At 40.1% G+C, this 20,726-nt stretch overlaps 1 protein-coding gene across 3 annotated transcripts; it reads left to right on the forward strand.

Moving 5' to 3' along the window:
- The first annotated feature begins 206 nt into the window (after positions 1-206).
- On the forward strand, positions 207-19,836 carry itsn2b (intersectin 2b). 3 transcript variants are annotated; one of them, XM_072465492.1, is made up of 41 exons: positions 207-431; positions 3,085-3,135; positions 4,495-4,587; positions 4,689-4,752; positions 4,838-5,028; positions 5,111-5,341; positions 5,424-5,523; positions 5,615-5,727; positions 6,116-6,179; positions 6,306-6,443; positions 6,540-6,634; positions 6,706-6,968; positions 7,272-7,421; positions 7,509-7,649; positions 7,731-7,818; positions 7,902-8,041; positions 8,680-8,748; positions 8,913-9,067; positions 9,901-10,709; positions 11,020-11,141; positions 11,206-11,466; positions 11,547-11,740; positions 11,994-12,049; positions 12,116-12,282; positions 12,381-12,414; positions 12,558-12,679; positions 12,756-12,852; positions 12,928-13,122; positions 14,570-14,682; positions 14,757-14,863; positions 14,941-15,124; positions 15,207-15,305; positions 15,380-15,463; positions 15,534-15,617; positions 15,687-15,749; positions 15,869-16,018; positions 16,092-16,210; positions 16,280-16,362; positions 16,436-16,516; positions 18,131-18,304; positions 18,391-19,836. In XM_072465492.1, exons 2-41 carry the CDS (start codon positions 3,129-3,131, stop codon positions 18,534-18,536), a joined length of 5,646 nt encoding a protein of 1,881 aa, XP_072321593.1. In that variant the 5' UTR covers positions 207-431; positions 3,085-3,128; the 3' UTR covers positions 18,537-19,836. The 3 variants fall into 3 exon arrangements, with proteins under 3 accessions (XP_072321593.1, XP_072321594.1, XP_072321595.1); XM_072465493.1 differs by lacking the exon at positions 8,680-8,748; XM_072465494.1 differs by lacking the exon at positions 8,680-8,748 and having other exon boundaries at positions 11,550-11,740.
- Positions 19,837-20,726: the final 890 nt, after the last annotated feature.

Below are 20,726 nucleotides of genomic sequence, written 5' to 3' on the forward strand. Positions count from 1 at the left end.
ATAATGTACATTTAGCAACTTTTATTTACTGGTTTGAAAAAAAATCAAGAAAGAAAAAGAGCATAAATGTCCTTATTACGTAATAAAGTACATTTTAAAAAACGAATGCAGCTGACGGCACAGTAGTTATTTAACTTTTAAGTGTCTCGTCTTGAACGTGCTGTGCCTCTCTCTCCTCCCTCTGGAGTTAACAGCGCCCACAGCCACTTTGCGTCAGCCATGTTGTTGATGTGACTCACAGAACTGTCAGCAACAGGTCCACAGTGTTAAAAAGGCTGCTGTAATAGTACATTTCCCGACATTTCCTTCTTTTTGGGACATTCAACGTCTTCAGTGTGCCTGGGGAGCCGCGCAGGAGCCGTGAATGAAAACCGCAACACCTTCGAAATGTCGGAAGTGGCTGAATTTGGTCCGCGCTGGTGAAATAAGAGGTACGCAGGCGAAACTGCCGGTTTAAACGCGAGAATAACTTAAATTGAGCCCTTGTAATGTTAAAAACGTCATGCTATGTCCGCCGTGGTTTGACCAGACAAGTTTTTGGGCGAAGTTTTTTTGCATATTTTGTTTGAAACGCCAAAGTGAGCAGAGCAAGCCATGTTACTTCCATTGATTTTTAATAACGCTCTGAAAGGCTTTAGTAAGTTGAGATAAAACCTTTTTTATAACGTATCAAGTATGAAGATCTAGTCAAGGTTTATATCAAAAGGATTTACTAAGCGGACCTACTGGAAAAGTTGCTGTTTTTGTCGGTCCAAACTTGTTGAGCAGGTTGCAGGCTGATGACAAGTGATCAGGGAATGTTTCTCACTTCATCTTTATTACATTACACAGCCTGAAGAAGATGTATTTAAATTATATTATCACGTTGTTCTCATGTTCCGACATTATAGTCTTCTAAATGATTTGTATCTATTGCCTTTTAAGAGCATTATATAATCTTACAGGGCTAATTAATCCCAGATAAACTGCTAAAATAGATTCCTAACCTGTATGCCGTACCTTTTTCTTGTACACTTACCTTAAACATTTATCTCGTACAAATACCTGATGGTTACATACATAGATAGTTGTATCATATGTTTTATTTTATTTTTAATTGCCTAATATCTTTATTTTAGCAACCAAGATGGGTCGATGTGCATGACTTGTGAAAATGTGGTTCAATACAATTCTATGACAAGTTTCCTTTATCCGGAGCATGAGTTCATTGAAGAGGAGAAAGGAACACCCAAACAAGGAGAGGCATGTCTTACATCTTAAGAAAACACCATGAAGTGCAAATAGTAGTTTAAATCTTATATTATTCACTCAAGGAGCACTTTGATTTGCAGGCATTATGGTGCAGTAGGGAGGGCAACACTGGAGGAGTTAGACTGAAGACACAGAAGTGAGGTCAGTAAATGAGGCAAGAGAATGAATGTGAGGACAGCTCTGGGTGTAGGGCTCTGCTGTTTTAGACAGAAGCCTCTCTTTTCCCAACTGTCCAACCTTAAAACGCACTGAACCAACACTATGACTAATGCCTTTTCTCTGTCCAAGGATGAGCAGAAGTTCTGTCACTCTCATGAGGTCATTGTAGGCTATTTATACCTATCTGCAATAGTCTCTACAGCATATTCAAATACAGCTACATCTGTATTTAAGCTACATTTCCATTTTATATTGTTTTATAAGTATAGGTATATTTCAAAAATCTAAATGCATAAGTACGATTGTTGCTGAATTAAGGCAGAAACTAGAGAAGGGGAGGATGGCTCTCTTAAGTCCTGATAATTCTTTCATGGGAACTTACAAGGCCTGTATTTTTGTATTGTGGAATACCATGGTGTCTGCCTGTTTGCAGCCTAGATCTGGAAGATCAAAAAGCTGGACGCAGAATTCCTAATCATTTCCTATCACATGACTTGGGACCAGGAAACGCATATTTCAAGGTTTTTTTGTAGTAGTAGTAGTAGTAGTTTTTTTCCCACAGTTACTAAGTTACTAAGCAGGAAGCCCAAATTGAGTTCTTCCTTTCCTCCCAGAGTTTGTCATGCGAGTGACCACTAAACAAAAATGTTGAAGTCACTGACATTGGAATTGGTTATTTCCTTTAGTGCGTTTATTTGTGAGGTCACTGCAGTCTTTTGAGACTTGGACAATTTGGGAAGTTCTCTGATTATGCAACCTGCTTGGTCAAAGTAAGCTAATGTGATTTCACAATCATGACTCATCAAGTTTGTTTTAAAATAGTTATGTAACCTTTGGTCTGTAAAAATGTGGTGAAGGTTTATTAAATTAGTAAATAAACTATTGGGACTATACATTTGTATATTTATTAGAAGTCTGTATGTGATCTGAAATTACAATAATTAATTAACCAAATATGGGGTGCACGGTGGCAAAGGCGGTTAGCGCTCTTGCCTCCCTTCATGGGTTCAATTCCCGGACCAGACCAACATCACATGATCTCTCTGGGTGGAGTTTGCATGTCCTCCCCGTGTTACCGTGGGTTCTCTCCGGGTTCTCCGGCTTCCTCCCACCGTCCAAAGACATGCATGTGTTAGGTAAAAATTGGTAACTCTAAAGAATTGGCCCTAGTGAATGAATGTGGGAGTGAACTGTCTGTAATGTCTCTGTGTTGGCCCTGCGACAAGTTGGCCACTGTCCAGGATGTACCCCGCCTAAGGCCCGAAGTCACTGGGATAGGCTCCAGTCACCCGCGACCCCGAAAGGGAACAAGCGGTAGAAAATGGATGGATAGAATTAACCAAATAATCTTGACACTCTTGCTCCCACACATACCTTTTTCTCAACAGTGAATGCAAATGCAAATGTGTTCTTCATGGTGTTGTGTCAGTCCAGTTTGTAAAGTGTGTATTAAACTGGTCTCTGTTGTCTTCAGTTGCTCTGTGAACAGTGCTGGAACTTGTCCCAGAGCGTTTAAGGCTTTGGGATGCCGCCAGCGTGGCCCTGGTTCAAGCACACAGGAGAAGATCAGTTTTACTGCTGACTGACCAGAATCTCTTTCTTTCCCGCTCTGTCACAGCACTGTCCCATCTTTGCTGCAGCTTTCATTCACCGCGCTGTTGCTGTGTTTTGCAGATGGCTGCGAGAAGTAGCTGAAGACGACATCTGCACCTGCAAATATGAACGGTAAGGATCTTTTCTTCTACTTGTATTAGAGCAGTGTTTGTTGATGTTTAGCATGTTCTGTATCGATCTGGCTTTTCTCAGGCTCTTCAGAGGTGGGTAGAGTTTGAGTAGTTTGAGTTACTTCAAAATATTATTAATCAACTAGAGTACAAAGCAGTACTTGACAAAGAGTCTGAGTCAGAGACTGACTTCTCTGATTTACTGTACTGTTTAATTGAAAAGGTAAAACATAATGCATAAATCTGTTTTTTCAAAGGATAGATCTCAAAAATTAGAAAAACTAAAGAATTGTAGAATTAGAAGAATTGTTTAATATTGTCAACATAAAGCTTTTGTTACTTAGACTTACTCACCAAAACTGTCACACTGTCAAATGTTTTACACATGACAAGTACCAATAAAAGTGTGGTATTAGAAAAGTACAAAATGTAAGGCATGACAACATGTCATCTCATGTCATCATGACAAGTCACAGGATGAGGCGTGATTTTCTTTTACAGGCTCGGCGCTGCTTTTGACGAGCATTAACTGACTTTACCTCTTCAGCTTGTATAACCTCTCTGGTATTTAAATATAATGATCCATTTTCTTTCAGGAGAAAACACTCTCAAAGTTATGAGAAGTATTTTAGAGTAAACATACGTGGGTAAAAGTGAAGGCAAAGCACATTACACAACCTCTATGTTTTGGTCTCACCAGGCGTCAGTTTAAGTGCTGAAACACTGTGGCGTAAACACAGGTGTAGTCAGCCTTGGCTGGGTAAATACTGGTCAGAAAGTTTGCTTGTTCTGTAAAAGTTGGTGGCTCATTATCACTTTGTCAATTAACTCCTGTTTTGTTTGCTTTGGTTTTATTATTAATCACTTTTTTTGTCAAATTTTTCTAAATCCTAAAACTGCTTTTCACTTTGTTAAAGGTGGTATGGACGATTTTTTTCAGCAAATTTGTTATCATATTTCCTCGTGGCGTGGATAAATCATTTGTCCTGCCACGTATCAATCATAAAACGCACCTATCGCTCACCTGCAGCCGCGTCAGGTTCGTCCGCACGTTTCCGCGTGCCTAAGCGCATGGATCTATCATAATATAGTTCCCTCAGTGTACGGGCCAAAATGAAGACAGAGAAAGACAGTTCGAGCTGACGCAGAAGGGGACAGAAATCTACGGGAGACGAGCGATGCGATGCGCTCCGTTGCGCTAATAAACAAACGCACGTGTGTGTTGTATCAGTCCGCACGGGGGAGTGCGCATGCGCACATCCGCCTGCGTTCTCAAATCGCCGAAAAATCGTCCATACCGCCTTTAAGAGATGTTTGACTTTGGCTTATTCAGTGTGTGGATATGTTTGATTGTTTTTAGGGGGTGTGAGTATGTGGGCGATCAGCCTCGAAGAGAGGGACAAACATGATAAGAAATTTGACAGCCTCTCCCCTTCTATGGGCTACGTATCCGGTAAGTAAAATTAGTACAGAAGACGAGATGAGTTTGTTTGTGGAATATTACATGGATCGTCACCTGTTGAATTCAATTAACAATTTACTGTCTTTGTTTAGGGGAGCAGGCAAAGAGGTTTTTCCTTCAATCAGGGCTTCCTCCCTCCGTTTTGGCAGATATATGGTATAAATGGATTGTAAAGTGTCATACATTGAACCTGCTTGATTTGTACCCATTTCTGACACAAATATGGTTGTTTGAATTGAAGGGCGCTGGCTGACATGAATAAAGATGGGAAAATGGACCGGTTGGAGTTCTCTATAGCCATGAAGCTGATAAAGCTCAAACTGCAGGGATCTTCTCTTCCCACAGCTCTGCCAATTATTATGAAGCAGCCTCCTGTGCCTGTGCCCACCCTCACTGTCCCGACCTCCACACTGACGGCCCCCACTTACTACGGTACTGTAAAAACCTTTTGGTTAAACTGAGACAATATATTCATATGTTTTAGTCACTCTCTGTTTTGTACTTTTTCCTTCAGGTTTAGGGAATATGCCGCTGATGCCTGGGCCCATGTTGACTCCTATTCCAATGGGATCTACTGGCCTTTCTCCCATGGGCCTCAGCCCCTTGGTCCCTACAGCCTCAGGTTTGAGTCCACTTGTAGGTGCTGGCTCTCTCAGACCCCTTGTACCCACATTAGGCAGTGGTGGTCTGCCGAACGGTGGCATAGGCTTCCTTCAACCAATTCCAGCTGGAGCATTGTCCACTGGTACATACAGTAACACTTTTTATGTTTTGTCTACAAGCTGCATACTACTGTAATCAGAACGCCATTGTTTTTATTTCTTTAGGCCTCCCGCTGACTTCCTCTTATGGCTCTCCACTCGTCCACTCGTCTTCCTTCTCTGGCTCCAACACGGCTTCACCTCTGCTCAACATGGGATCCAACAGGTTTCAGAGTTTTTCCAAACGGTGTCAGAGTTCAGTATAAATTATAGACTTATGTGCTCATCTTAATGGTTCTGTGTTGTTGCTGTTGTAGTTTGCTCTCTTCGACCCCTGTGCCGAGTGACTGGGCCGTGCCTCATGCTTCCAGACTCAAATACAGACAGCAGTTCAACAGCCTGGATAAACAGATGGCCGGACACCTCACAGGTACGTTACACAAGCCTGAAATGCAGGCGTGGATGAGATCTGCTGTAATGGTTTCTAAACCCATTTGACTTTTGCCAAAAGTGAAATTAGGCAGGTTTTCTCAATGCTTTGCAATGGCAACATCCGTAGATTTTCGGTGTGTTTAGAAAGAATGAAAGTTGGTCAATAGACATTTACACAACCAATGTTTGTCTTCTTGTCCTGTCTTAACGTGAAGGAAATTATTCTCGTTTTACTCAATCACAAGTTTAGAGACCAAATGGTACAATATTCTGAAAACAAAAAATGCAATAAAATTCAATGCATTTTTATGGTGTGATAATGTGTGACTATCTGTATAATATCTGTATATTTCCACCTAATGACATCTCTGTCCACACGTCTTCAGGTCAGCAGGTGCGAAGTGCCATGGCTGCCTCAATGCTCTCACAGACACAGTTGGCATCGATCTGGTCAGTGGATATATATATATATATATATATATAGTGAATAATATTGCAAATTACTCTTTTACTGCACATATTTTGAAAACATGTATTATTGTAATTTATTCTAAGCCTTTTGTAACGCTCCCACAGGACTTTAGCTGATGTTGATAAAGATGGAAAGCTAAAAGCAGAAGAGTTTATTTTGGCTATGCATCTCGTGGACATGGCAAAGTTTGGACAGCCATTGCCTCTCACGCTGCCGAAGGAGTTGGTTCCTCCGTCACAAAGGTCACATCTTTTTACAGATGTTTTTTTACCCCAATTAGTAATTCAACGGTAATTGTAACAAACTATTTCATACAATCTGATTTTCCTTCCCAACAGGAGTAGTATAAATGGAACCTCCTCTGCTGCATCACCCGTTGCCTCTTTGATTGATGACTTTGACGTAGAACCTCCACAGAAAACCAAGCCCAACAGTGAGATATTTTCATTCATAGCTACAGCATGTGTAGTGCGATGATAAATAACCCGTGGAATCTGCTCTCAGTGACGTTTGAGGACAAATTTAAAGCAAACTTGGATCGGGGCAATGCTGAACTAGAGAAGCGGCGACAGGTTCTTCTGGACGCCGAGCGCAGAGAGCAGGAGCGCCGCGAGCAGCTGAGACGAGAGGAGCAGGAGCGGAAAGAGAAGGAGGCGCGAGAGGCGGAGGAGAAGAGGAGGATGGAGGAGGAGAGGAGACTAGAAAGACAGAGAGAGCTGGAGAGGATCAGAGAAGAGGAGCGGAAGAAGGAGATGGAAAGAAAAGAGGTATTAATGTAACTAATGTAACGCCAATGAAAAAGCTTGACATACAAATTTCAATACCAAAATGATCAATGACAACACAACTTTATATGCAACATTATTTAATTTTCAACACTATATTCTTACTATATTCTAGTTGTGGTAAAGATTAACATGATTCTGAAACAACTTGCCTTATTTATGTCATTTATTCAATATTGATACTTGTTCAAATGAGTATTTACGTTCAACTCTAGTTTTAGTCACTGGCTTATCCTTTTGTTTTTTGTAGTAAGCATAGTTTTGATTGTATTTGCTCACGTTCAGGCTGCACAGCGGGAACTGGAGCGCCAAAGGAAGGAGGAGATGGAGCGGAGGAAGCGAGGCGAGCTCCAGATAAAGAGGGAGCAAGACCAGGATGACATCATTAAATTAAAAGCAAAAAAACACAGTCTCGAGATGGAGCTGGAAGCCGTGGTGAGTTCTGAAAAAGACGAACCGTTAAGCTGCTTTCGGTTTTAGATGAATAAACCATTCATTAAACTCTTGCTGTTCATCCTCTAGGGCAACAAGCACAAGCAGATAGAAGATAGGCTGCGCGATATTCAAAACCGGAGGAAGCACCAGAAGACTGACATTGATGTGACTAATCAGAGGAAAGAAGCTTGCCAACTGGACATTATAAACATACAGAGACAACTAGACGTGGGTTTTGCCTTAGTTTATTTAAGTTAGTCTGTTTAATGGTAAAATTGTGATTTTTGATGCCTTGTCTCTCCCAATCAGGAGTTCCAAAGGAAATTCGCTCAGTTGAATCCAGAGCAACGGAGGCTTTCAGAAAAACTAAAAAGCATGGCTCATAACAATTTGCCTGGTTAGTATGTGACATTATTGTCATCATAGTGTGTGTGTGTATTGTATAGCAATTAAATATGTTTTTCTCCCATGTGTCGACAGTGTCAGCTGTATCTACTTTGAAAGTAAATGTCACTGAGAAAAAAGGAGTTTGTTTGAAACTGCAAGATCAACTTGATGCTCTGGAGAAAGAGACTTCTGCCAAATTAGCCGAGATGGATCAATATAATAAAGATCTGCAGGTAAAGACGCATTGTATTGTATTTTGTATTTATGAGTATTATTTTATTATAGCCTGGTTATCTCTTAATACGTTTTTTTATTCTGCTGCTTCAACATTTAAAACAATCGCTATTAAACTAAAAGTCACCTGTCACAATAAAATGTTTGAGTGCAATATATTGCTGTAGAAAAACAAACGATGAAAGTACTTTATCACTTTATTAACCAGAGTAAAAGCTTTTTTTTTAACCAATATCATTAAAAAGAGCCGCAATAATTTAATATCTAAATGAAACACTTTCATACTTTATTTGTTATCTAATACAAGTGATTGAAGTGCCTTATTTGACCCCAGCTATAAATATTAGCATACTATAAAAATAAAAGAAATACTCTGTACAGCACACAAAACGCATACTACATGTCTCATGTACTGAAGTTGTTGTAGTAGTTATTGTGACGGGCCTAATTAATGTAGGATATTTTGCTTGCTCTTTGTAATTCTCACTTCAATAAACTAATCACTAATACAAAGGTTTGGGTCTTTCCTTCTGTCTTTCCACTACTACTTCATAAGTCGATAAAACTGTTACTTTTACCCCTTTCTTCTCTTCATTCTCCTCTGCTTGGTTTTCCTCTCACCTATCGCATATCGCAGTGTGTGGGTGCTGAGGAGGCTGTCTTTAATCTGCTGGCCTGCCTTCGTAACCTCTTCTACCTACTGAAGGTTTTCTTTCAAAGCTCTTCATTGTACAGAAATATTTACACCCCTCCGACTATTGTGCTCTTGTCGTCGTGTTTTGTGTGGTGTGGTTGAATAGAATGTATTGAATAATTATTACACAATAATTGGATTAAGCTAGTTTGATTTACTGTGCTATTGTATTTTAGGAATTAAAGGAAACGCAGAGAAGACAGCAGGAAGCTTTGGAAAAACTATGGAGCATCAAGGACGAGAAGAGGCGTGAGCTGCAGCTGAAAAAGGAGGAAGAGGAGAGACGACAAGAGGAGGAGAGGAGGCACAAGAAAGAGGAAGAGGCTCAGAGGTATTTACTTATGCAATCATACAGGTTTGTATAGTTGAAACAAATAACATGTTGAACTGTCAGCTGGCCCAATCTGAGGAACAATCACTGGAGCTCACCAACAGCTAAAAAACAAACAAACATAGATGCACCATAATCTCATGCGTGATTTCAGTGCAGACAACATAAAGAGAAAACACGATTTAGTACTTTTATATCTTCAGTCTTTGGAATATGATAGTAAGTATGCATACCAAAGGTTTGTCAATGCATTTGAAAAAGGAAAATATAATTTCTACAATTCTGTTAGCTGTGAAATTATTGTGATAATATCGTACCAAGAGATTTGCATATTGTAACATCCCTATCTTTATGACGATATTCAAAAAAGATTTTAACAAAACATCAGAAATGTGCTCAAACGTGCCTTTTGTTGAGGTTTTGCATCGCACAAAAAATTAATGCACCATAAAATTAACCACAAAATTCTGGAAATGCCACTTCTTTGTTTAGGAGATTACACTAGATGTTTTTTTTGTTTTATTTTATACTCTGTATTCTAATTTTAGCATATCTTCAAAACAACAGTTGCAATATTATACATGTTTGTGTATATTCCCCACCTTCAGTGACCTTTTAACTGGTAACTAAAGTAATCTGTTGTCTTTTAAAGTTCCCACTACTTTTTTTTAAATGAATGATCATGATGCAAACTGTCCAGAAAAAGGAGTTTTTGGGGGGAAATGGGCGTAGAACAGCATCAAACATAGACACAGCAATTCGATCGCAGTTTCCCTTGTGATATTGTTGACAGCAAAGCAAAGTTTGACAGTAAACTCATTTTGCTTAAACAGGCGTATTAAGCAAGAGAGGGAGCGTCGGGAGAAAATGCTGCTGGAGGAAGAGGAACGAGAGCGGAAACTCCAAGAAGAGCGAGAGGCCAAGCGAAGAGAGGAGGAGGAGGAGAGGCAGAGACAGGCCCTGATCCAAGCCGCCAAAGAAGAGGCCTCCAGAGAACTCCGGGCCAAAGAGGAGGCAGAACGAAAGAGACGAGACGAGGCCGAGCGCAAGAAACGAGACGAAGAAGAACGACAGCGCCAAGCTGAGAAAAGAAGGCAAGAAGAGGAGAGGAGGAAACTGGAGGAGGAGAGGAGGCAGCTGGAAGAGGAGAGGAGGAAGCTGGAGGAAGAGAGGAAGAAAGAGGAGATGAGAAGGAAAGATGAGGAAGAGCAGCGCAAAAGGGATGAGGAGAGGAAGAGGATTGAGGAGGAGAGACAGAGGTTGGAAGAAGAGAGGAGGAGGATACAGGATGAGCGGAAGCGAGAGGAGGAGCTAAGGCAAGAGAAGGAGGAGCAAGAACGTAGGAGACAACGAGCCGCTGAGGCTGCTGTTCGTGACACAGAGGAGAGGAAAAAGAGGGAGGAAAATGAGCTGCGCAGGAAACGAGAAGATGAGCGAAGGAAGGCAGAGGAGGATAGAAAGAAGAAGGAGGAGGAGGAGGAGAGCAGAAAAAAGGCTGAGGCAGAAGAGGTGCGGAGGAGAGCAGAGGAGGACAGGAGGAAGAAAGAGGAGGCATCTCGGCAGCATCAATTGCCACAAGCAACCGCCGGAGGCAAAAAGGACATCCTGCAAGCTCTGCTCAAAGGCCTGGAGGAGAGGAAAGGTAAATACTCTTTTGAATGTGTGCATTATATATTCACATAAGCATATACAGAGAGATGAAAACTTTCAAATTTACAGATATTGTCAATGAAATAATGTAGAGGGGATTTTAAGGAGAGATGGAATATTGTTTTGATTTGTATAGCAATGTTTTCAAAAGCTGACTTTTATTGTACTGTTTAAACATTTTATAACCACTTGGAACATTTCCCAATTGTTCCAATAATGTTCCGTTCACTTCCAAACCCAATATTATTTTCACATTTGACTGTTTTATGTTTTTTTTTTTTTTAAATTGATTTTCTTTTCAGGCGGTCAACCCAAGACAACCTCTCACAGAAAGTCAGCGGCTCTCACATCTTTCAAAGCTCTCTATCCTTTCACTGCTCGAAACCCGGAAGAGCTGAATTTCAATGCCGATGACGTTCTTGAAGTGAGTAGACTCCAAGTGTTTTTGACAAATGTTTGACCAAATCACCAAAATGTTCCCTTTTTAGGTTGATGAGTCCGTTGAACGTGAGCCTGGCTGGTTGTACGGCAGTAAAGAGGGAAAGATGGGCTATTTTCCAGAGAGTTATGTAGAAAAGATGTCCTCAGCTAACACGGCTAATCCGGCGTCTGCTGCGGCTGCTGCCCCCAAACTGCCCCTTCAGTCCCAGCTCTCTAGTGTCCTAGAGGCGGCCAAAGTTGGGGCAACTAAATCTGCCTTCACCCCGACTCACTCTCCTAACCCGATGCCCTCAGAGTCACATGGACAGGTGAGGGCTCTTCGTGCATGTACTGTACTTGTTTTATACATAATAAATGTATAACTTTCCCTCTGTTTGACTTCTGCCAGAAGGTGGTGGGTAATGTCCTGGCCCAGGCGTTGTGCTCGTGGACAGCCAAGACAGATAACCACTTAAACTTCAATAAGGATGATGTGATAAAAGTGCTGGAGCAGCAGGAGAATTGGTGGCTTGGAGAGTTGAACGGAGCTCAAGGCTGGTTCCCCAAGACGTATGTGAGCGTGCTGAATGAGGACACTGCAGCGTACGTTTCACACACTCTTTATCCCATCTGTGACTTGATTCACCTTGTTAGATAAGACAATATTTTGGCATTTTATTCTATTTTGATTCATTTGAAAGATGCGTACCAGAGTGAGTCGTTTATTTACAATAGAACTATAATGATGAGATCGAGATCATTCCTTACCTGAGGTTGTAAAGTTAAAAAAAAGTTGAAATCGGGTGGTAATAATAATTTCAAATCATGATAAAACTATATTTTGTGTGTTTATTAGCACTAAGAGTTTATCTGCTGAAAGTTCAGATGCAAGTGATAACCAGATATTTGAAGGTAAACAAACATATCATTGTCTCTTGATGTTATTCACATGATTTAAAATGTTTATTTTATTTTCAGAATTTGTGGCACTGTACACATACGAGTCCCCTGAACCTGGAGACCTCACGTTTAAAGAGGGAGATTTGATCCTGGTTTCTAAAAGAGAAGGAGAATGGTCGAGCGGCTCAATCGGCGATCGGACCGGCTTATTTCCAAGCAACTATGTCAAACCTAAAGAAAACGATGTAAGGACATGACTTTGCTTGAATGTCGTTAAACACAAAGTATTTATTTGGGATACATAATTTAAAACTTAACCCAACACCTTCATATGTCATTTCAGACCTCAAGTGTCTCTGGAAAAGGGAAAAAGCCAGGTATTTTCTTGAATAAAATTCTTTTTTTTTTCTTCTTTTTTTTTAAAGCAAAATCACATTCATACTCTGGACCGTATTAAGCATTTACCACATTTTACCTCGTTTTGTTCATTTTGTTTATTCATTTGTTTATTTACTTTCAGAGGTCGCTCAGGTGGTTCGTGCTTACTCTGCAACGCGACCCGAACAGCTCACCTTGGATCCCAATCAGCTCATTCTCATTTTGGGAAAAAGCACTTCTGGGTGGTGGCTTGGTGAACTCCAGGTTTGTCTCACAACAAAAACACAACACACTCATCAACAGAAATAAAATGAAGCACTGTTATGATTACCAACACCAGGCTCGTGGTAAAAAGCGGCAGAAAGGCTGGTTCCCCGCAGCCAATGTCAAAATCCTTGGATCCAACAGTGGCAAATCGACACCTGCCCTTCAGCCAGGTACAACAAACAGAGATAAGGTGTTACAGTGACACAATAGTGAGCATGTAGATTAATCTTGCATTTTTGCCTCAGTGTGTCAGGTTATAGCGATATATGACTACACGGCCGCCAATGGGGATGAGTTGAGCTTCTCCAAAAGTCAGCTGATCAATGTCCTAGATAAGAACGACCCCGACTGGTGGAAGGGGGAGATCAATGGAGCCACAGGCCTGTTTCCCACCAACTATGTCCGAATGACCACATCCGACTCTGACACCTCTCAAGTTTGTAAGTACAACAGTAGAAGTATGCACGCTTTTACTTTACCCTGCTGTCTCACACTTCCTGACCTTACTTGCAGCCTTCAGTCTAGCTTGTATTTTTTATTGTTGATATTACTGTATGTTGAGATGTATTTCTTGTCCACTCTTTCCTCTAAACCTGTCTGTGCTTGCCCCATTCCTCCATTTCTCTGTGTATTTCCAGGACGATAGAAAATCCTCTTCCTCCTTCCCTCCTTCTCTTCTCTTCCTGACTTCAGAGGAACTCACTCTTGCTCTCCTCTGCTGGAGCCACACACTTGACGTGTCTTTACCATCTACTGTATTTGAATGTGTTTTCACAATCAGGGCATAGAGTTCTTTCTGATATATTCCTAACAGTTTTCCCTGCTTTTGACTCTGTTTTCTTTGCTGGCATGTGAATGTTGTCTGATGTTGCATACATTTGTTCTTCTGTACTTTTTAAAGCTTTATTTTGAAATTATAAAATCATTTCAACTATGCCATCTGTGATACTCAGCAAACCGCTTTAATGCTTTTAGCATTATTTGTTCTTAAGCAGTATGTTTGTTATAATGTTTGTTTTATAAACATTCAGTTTCAGTTTTCACACAACAGAACCGCTTCTATTTGAACTTGAGTGCACTTTAGTATAATTTATAATTAGTTTGGCTTTTGGAAATCTTGAAACATTTGACAAAGCCGTCTCAACTTTCAAATCAACAAAACACGTATGCAAATGTTCTGAAACATACCAGCATCAATATGTGAATTTTATTTCTAACAAGAAACGTTTGCAGTGGCTGTAACCAAAGGCTTTTAATAATGATCTTACTTAATAAAAACATTATATTGAAGCAAGAAAATCATTTGTGATGTCTTGTTCATTAGTTCAATAATTTGTAAGCAAAAGTACTGTAATAATGGATTTCTATAATATTGTTATAGTATTTTTAATAAGTGAATGTGAGAGAAATGACATCGAATGCCCCTCCACAATCTCTTGCTTTTGGGTAAACAGATGATGTTGTTAAGCTTGTTAAAACTTTGAACAATGTAAGTCAGTGCAGACGGACTAAAAGGCAGTGGACGTCCTCCTCAGCCGCACCTGTCAGGAGATGACTTCACAAAACCGATTTAATTTTCTAAACCTTTGGGATGAGAGCAAGTGTGCTTTTCATGAAATGGAAGACGTTGACTCGGACAGTTTAGACATTGAGCCTGATTTAGTCTCCAGTGCAGGACCGGTGCAGTGGGCTACTGTCCCAGGTAAGGAAGCGACGTAACATCCATCTAGTTTTCACTTTTGTCTGTTTTTTTTGTCCCGTTTGCGTAGATTCTCTAAACAACTTGTGTACTTCCATTTCAAACCAGTGGGAGGCAGCAAAGGAAACACAGACTTTGGCTCAGCGAGTAATACTTATGATGCTAAAAACATACGTCTGTGTTTGTAGATCCCAACAACTTTGACTCACTGGGTCCGCAGGAGAAGAAGCGACAAGATTACATTCAAGAACTCATCCAGACTGAGGAGAAATATGTAGAAGATCTGCAGATTGTGATAGATGTAAGACATTCAGTGGATGGAAAAAAGGAGGAAATGTCAGAAATGTTATGTCCAATGTTTTGTGCTGTTTGCAGGTCTTCTATCGACCCATGTCTGAGTCTGGTCGACTGACTGAGGTAGAAATGCAGAAGATTTTTGTGAACTGGAAGGAAATGCTGCCCTGTAACAATAGGCTCCTCAAGTAAACTATAATGGCCTAAATCATTGTTTCGTGTTAAAATAGACCATCTAAGAGTTGTTCATCTGTTTATTTGACAGGGCTCTACATGAACGCAGAAGCAAGGGAGGAGAGAAGGCCCCTATTCAAATGGTGGGGGATATTTTGTCCAAAGAGCTTGCCCATATGCAGCCATATATCCGCTTCTGCTCCTGTCAAATCAACGGAGCTGAACTTCTGCAGCTACGCACTGACAATGAACCCGACTTCAAACTCTTTCTCAAGGTAAGAGGCCACATGGTAGCAGCAATAATAACTGTCAGATATTATTTATAGTATTATTAAAACATTATTTTTTTCTTTATAGAAAATTGCCACGGACTACAGGTGTAAAGGCATGCCTCTGTCTAGTTTCCTACTGAAGCCCATGCAGAGAATCACTCGATACCCACTCCACATCAAAAATGTACCTCATGCTTTTATAAACTGAACTGTTTTAAACCGGACCTCGTTGTGATGAATGTATTTGTCTGCGTGTAGATCTTGGAGTGCACCGCAGAAGGTCATGTTGATCACCTCCCATTGAAACAGGCTCAAGAGCGAGCGGAGGAGCTGTGCAAGCAGGTCAGTGTCTCCACAGATCTGTGAGCGTAGATTTATGTCGCAAACATTACACTGTCCCCTTTTTGGTCAGGTGAATGAAGGTGTGCGAGAGAAGGAAAACTCTGACAAACTTGAATGGATTCAGAATCACGTACAGTGTGATGGGACTGTTGAGGTAATTTTTACAACAATATCTTTACATTACTTCGATAGTGAAAGTTTAACAGTTATTTTGTTTTCACAGCACTTTGTCTTCAACTCTCTCACAAACTGCTTGGGCCCCAGGAGGCTTCTTCATAGTGGAAAGGTGCATATATTATTGATAGTGTTTTTTTTTTCTCACAGTTTTATAACAATATGAATCAGAATTACAGTAGCCCCTTTATTGGCTGAAAATAAACAGCTTTATCATACTTTTTCCCCCAGATGTACAAGGCCAAGAGTAACAAGGAATTGTGGGCTTTCTTGTTCAATGACTTCCTCCTTTTGACTCATTCAGCGAAGCAGTTCAACTCGTCTGTGCCTGATAAACTGTTCAGCAACAAAAACAACGTACAGCTCAAGATGTATAAGCCTGTAAGACATGCGTGCGATCGCTACAAGAGGACAGGCGACTCGTTTTATAATAACACTGTATATTTCTGTTTAGCCGGTCTTTCTCAATGAAGTCCTGGTGAAGCTGCCGGACCCCTCCAGTGACGAACCGCTCTTTCACATTTCACACATTGACAGAATTTATGCACTGAAGACGGACAACGTTAATGAGCGGTAATATTCACTCAGACGGATTCATATTTATTCATTGTTGGTTTTAATCTTTGCATTACGTTTTTATAGGACAGCGTGGGTTCAAAAGATTAAGGCGGCGTCAGAAGACTTTCTTGAGACTGAAAAGAAAAAAAGGGAAAAGGCTTATCAAGGTCTGTTGCTACACACATGGCACTGGCTGCTGTTTTGTGATGACACTGGGATAATCTGTTTTTGTTTCCGCAGCTCGGTCCATGAAGAGTGGGATCGGCCGTCTCCTCGTCACCATTTTAGAGGCCACGGAGCTGAAGGCAGTCAAACCCAACGGTACTTTCATCACTATAGCTGCACAGTACATAGTAGCACAGACTAGCTGCTTTAAAGAGGCACTATGTAACTTTTCTGGATGAAGATGCGCCACTCTTCATGGTGATCCTGATATAAATGAAGATGATATAAAATGTAGAATATTGTGATATAACTGTGCACCGCAGCTGCTTTGCCTCTCTGTTGACAGGAAATGCAAACAGAGATTGTGGCTAATTGCTGTGGCTAAAGCAACTTCACTGACCGTTTCATTTCCTAATTTTACTAATTTTCAGAATTTGCGTCAATCACGCAGTTAGATTGACTATATTTTCATCATTAAAATGAATGCAAGGCAAGTTTATTTGTAGAGAACAATTTGTACGCAAAGCAATTCAAAGTGTTTCACACAACAGGGGAAAATGCAGGTCCCTGAAGTCCTCAAAGTCTGAGATGGTTCATCTGGCACTAACATGTCGTTAAAAATGTTCCGTCACTGATTTAAGAGTTCAAGAAAGAAAGACGATTTTTTTGGCCCAAATCTGAGTCTTATTTCCTCGTGTCGTGGACTGCCGATTAGTCCTGCCACATATCAATCATAGAACGCATCTACTGCTCACCTGCAGCCTCGTCGGCTCGTCCCCAGGAGAGCAGCACGTTTTTAAGCACATGGATCTATCATAATATAGTTCCCTCAGTGTACGGGACAAAATTAAGACTGAGAAACACAATTTGAGCTGACTCAGAAGAGACGGAGATCTACGGGAGACGAGAGATGCGATGCGATCCGTCGCGCTAATAAACAAACGCACGTGTGTGTCAGTCCGCACGGGGGAGTGCACATGCGCACTTCCACCTGAGTTCTCAAATCGGCGAAAAATCGTTCATTACGCCTTTTTAACATTTATTTTTTTATGAAGACACGTAAAAACTAGTACCTTCAACAATCACAAAACACATAAAGTCTTACACATTATTTACAATATTGCCTTAAAAAAAGGACTAAAAAACAAAACTGAGCCCCTCCTCCTCCTGCCCAGGCATAAGAGCATCGACATTATAAATTAATGACAAAACGTTGTTTGACATCCACAGAAGCCATTAATACATACATTTATGTAAGCTCATCATAAAAGTAAAAGTGTGATACAGATTACGTACATGGCAATAATTAGTTGTTTATAAGTGACTTATTGAGTTAGATTCCAAATAACAAATTCAACCAACAAGAAATCCTTGCGTTTTTGCCCCATGAAGCAAAGTCTTTTATACTATGATAAAAAATGTAGGTGATATCACCTCCAACAGTGGAACACAAATATCTTCCTGAAATGACTTTGCGTACCCTGCTCCAGAAAAGTTACATTGTGCACCTTTTTATATCCAGTATTTACCCTTCACACTCTGTCTTCAATAACCATTTGACCTCACAACAAATTGTATTCAGAGACTGAGTTGTTACTAATAATTAAATGGCTATTAAGTGGTTACACATATTTTTATATTTGCCCAAAACAAAATATAATTTAATTCAGTTTGTTTCATGAAAATGATTGTAAATTGTTTACAACCATGTGGATGTGTTAATCATTGTATAAAGAAGTAAAGTAGGTTGTAAATTATTTGTTTCTCAAGGTAAAAGTAATCCATTCTGCGAGGTAACCATGGGAACACAGATATTCACGTCCCGAACACTCAACGATACATTGAACCCGAAGTGGAACTTCAACTGTCAGTTTCACATCAAAGACCTTTACCAGGACGTCCTTTGCATTACCATCTTTGAGAAAGACCCGTTTGCTCCTGATCGTCAGTTGTCCTCTTTTTTTTACTCAATTTATTTCTTATTTAATCTTTTAATGTTATTGTTTCTATAACCGGTTTTGTTGTTGTAGATTTTCTTGGTCGCACAGAAGTTCCTGTCGCCACAATAAAAAAGGAGTTGGAGAACAAGGGCGCCGTGACGCGTCGCATTCTGCTGCACGAGGTCCCGACCGGGGAGGTGTGGGTCCGCCTCGATCTGCAGCTTTTCAGCAAATGAGACGACGACTGGACCGTCCTTGGGCACCTGTTACTCTCATCTCTTCACGAGAAAAGCTGCTCATTTCTAACTTCAGAATAATGCACATATCAAACTGCAAGAGCTTCAACCAAGTTTTTTAAAGCCTCGACTTCTCACTACAGTCTTAGTTCAAGTACAAATGCTTACATTAGACATGCCTCAAGGAGTGTGGATATTAGACTGTGTACATAACTGACATTTACATATTTTAAGCTACCTATGTGGGACTGTAGAGCAGTTAGTGTACATTATAAACAAAGATTAAACTACTGCCTTTTCACTCGTCTGAAGCCTTAGGACTTGGTTCGTTGACACGCAGCTTAAAAAGGGGCATTTGGTCTAAACTGAGTCTGCCGTCTGCCTTTGGTGTCTTTGGGTTGTTACTGATGCAAATGGACAATCTCAGGATATTGGTTGACTGGGTTTTTATTTGACTTGTCTCCTTAAAGCTTCAACATAAGAACCCTGGTCTTAATTACGATATAAAAATGTATCTGTATTTTTCTACAGATTACTGCCTATAATGTAGAGGGTGAATGTTTGATGAATAGCCAAGAGTCTTTTGCCCACGGGTTGATATTTATGTTGGTATTTCTTCTAAATCAGGTCCCCCATTTTTATCAGCAATAACAGTATTTTTATGCACAACTTACAGTTTTGGCACTGAAACAACTTCATGACTTTCCTGTTACCGCTTCACCAAGGATATAATATGTTAATGTTTTTTTAATTTATGTGGTAGGTTGGTTTTCTTAGTTTTAACTGTTGCTTTCCGTCATTGAGTTGTGGTTCTGTGCGCCGGATATTATAAAGCGCTGTATTTATTTAATTTATGCGTGTGTGACTATCCAAAGCTTAGCAGCATCGGTAGCTGTGTTTTGGGTGTATAGATGCCATGAAGTCGAAGTGAAATTTTATGTTGAATAGATGGATGTGCATACTTTTTTTTGTTTTTTGTTAAGGAGATTAACCTTTTGGTTGTCTTTAGGTTTGTTACTTTGTTTTAATCAAGCAAAACCGGATTTTAGATCTTTTAAATATGAATAATTATAATTTTTGAATTGTTATGCAATTTTTTTTAACTTTCTTTCTTCTGTCTATGGGTGTGTATGTCTAGTTTTAACTTGCATTTTTTCCGCATTAATTAGCAATATGTTAAATCTTCTTTTATGAAAAACTGACCGTTCAGCCTGATATAACCTGCTGTTTTACTGTGTTTTTTGGGCTCATTGTGGGTCTTAATCACAGACGTCCAATTAAAGGCTTTAAACATGCAAAATGAATATGTTTTTTTTTATATATTTGGTATTGCATGAGTGAAAAAAATTATAGGATTAATAATAACTTTTCATTAGGATATAGATCTATTTAATTGCATACAATTTAAACTTAAGAGTCTTAATGCTCAGTAACTCCGGGAGCAACAGCTGCTTCATAACTAACATCTGTTCAACATGCCCCAAGAGCAGCAGCAGATGCTGCTAGAATATTTATTTGAAAGCTGCAAATAATACTTTACAGTTACAAACACAGATGTACAGAACGGGGATGATGATGCAATGCTCTTACATCACAAAACAGCACAATGGTACAGACCAGTATAAAACTGCAAACATATGCCCAATACCAGAAGAAATACAATAACACGCTTAGCCACTGAAAAGGCCCAAACAGACTGACCCTGGGCCTCTGTCACTTTCAGCTCAGGGCATCACTCTTCTCCAAGTACTTCCTTATAAATAGTTTATTTAGCTTACCTGGTGCTGGACGACCTGCCTCTGGGTCAGAGTGAGTGGATCTGTTGAATGTCAGCCTTTTGTGCATATGAACTGTGATCTTCAGCTTCATTTGACACGAGTAGCACTTTGGAACAGTGTGTCTTTTTATGAATGTGCGTGTGCGTGGTGTTACAACATATAAGACAGTTATGAAATCTCATTCTTTTGGCTGGCTGCAATTTGTTGTGTGTTTACTGGGCCTTGTTTTTCCAATGCATCTATTAATGTATTGTTTCTCTTTCTTTGTTACTTATTCTTACCAAATTCCTATCACAAATTATTTGTATTGCCCATACATTTTGTCAATTAAATGCATGGCCTGTTGACTGTCAGCTAGTCACACAATAATAGTCCCAGAGTGTAAAATAAAGTGTAAAAAGGAGAGCAAGGG

This window comes from Eucyclogobius newberryi, unplaced genomic scaffold (genome assembly GCF_026437365.1).
Source record: "Eucyclogobius newberryi isolate DKJ021-1_F unplaced genomic scaffold, fEucNew1.0.hap1 SCAF_5, whole genome shotgun sequence".
Classification (NCBI taxonomy): Eukaryota; Metazoa; Chordata; class Actinopteri; order Gobiiformes; family Gobiidae; genus Eucyclogobius; species Eucyclogobius newberryi.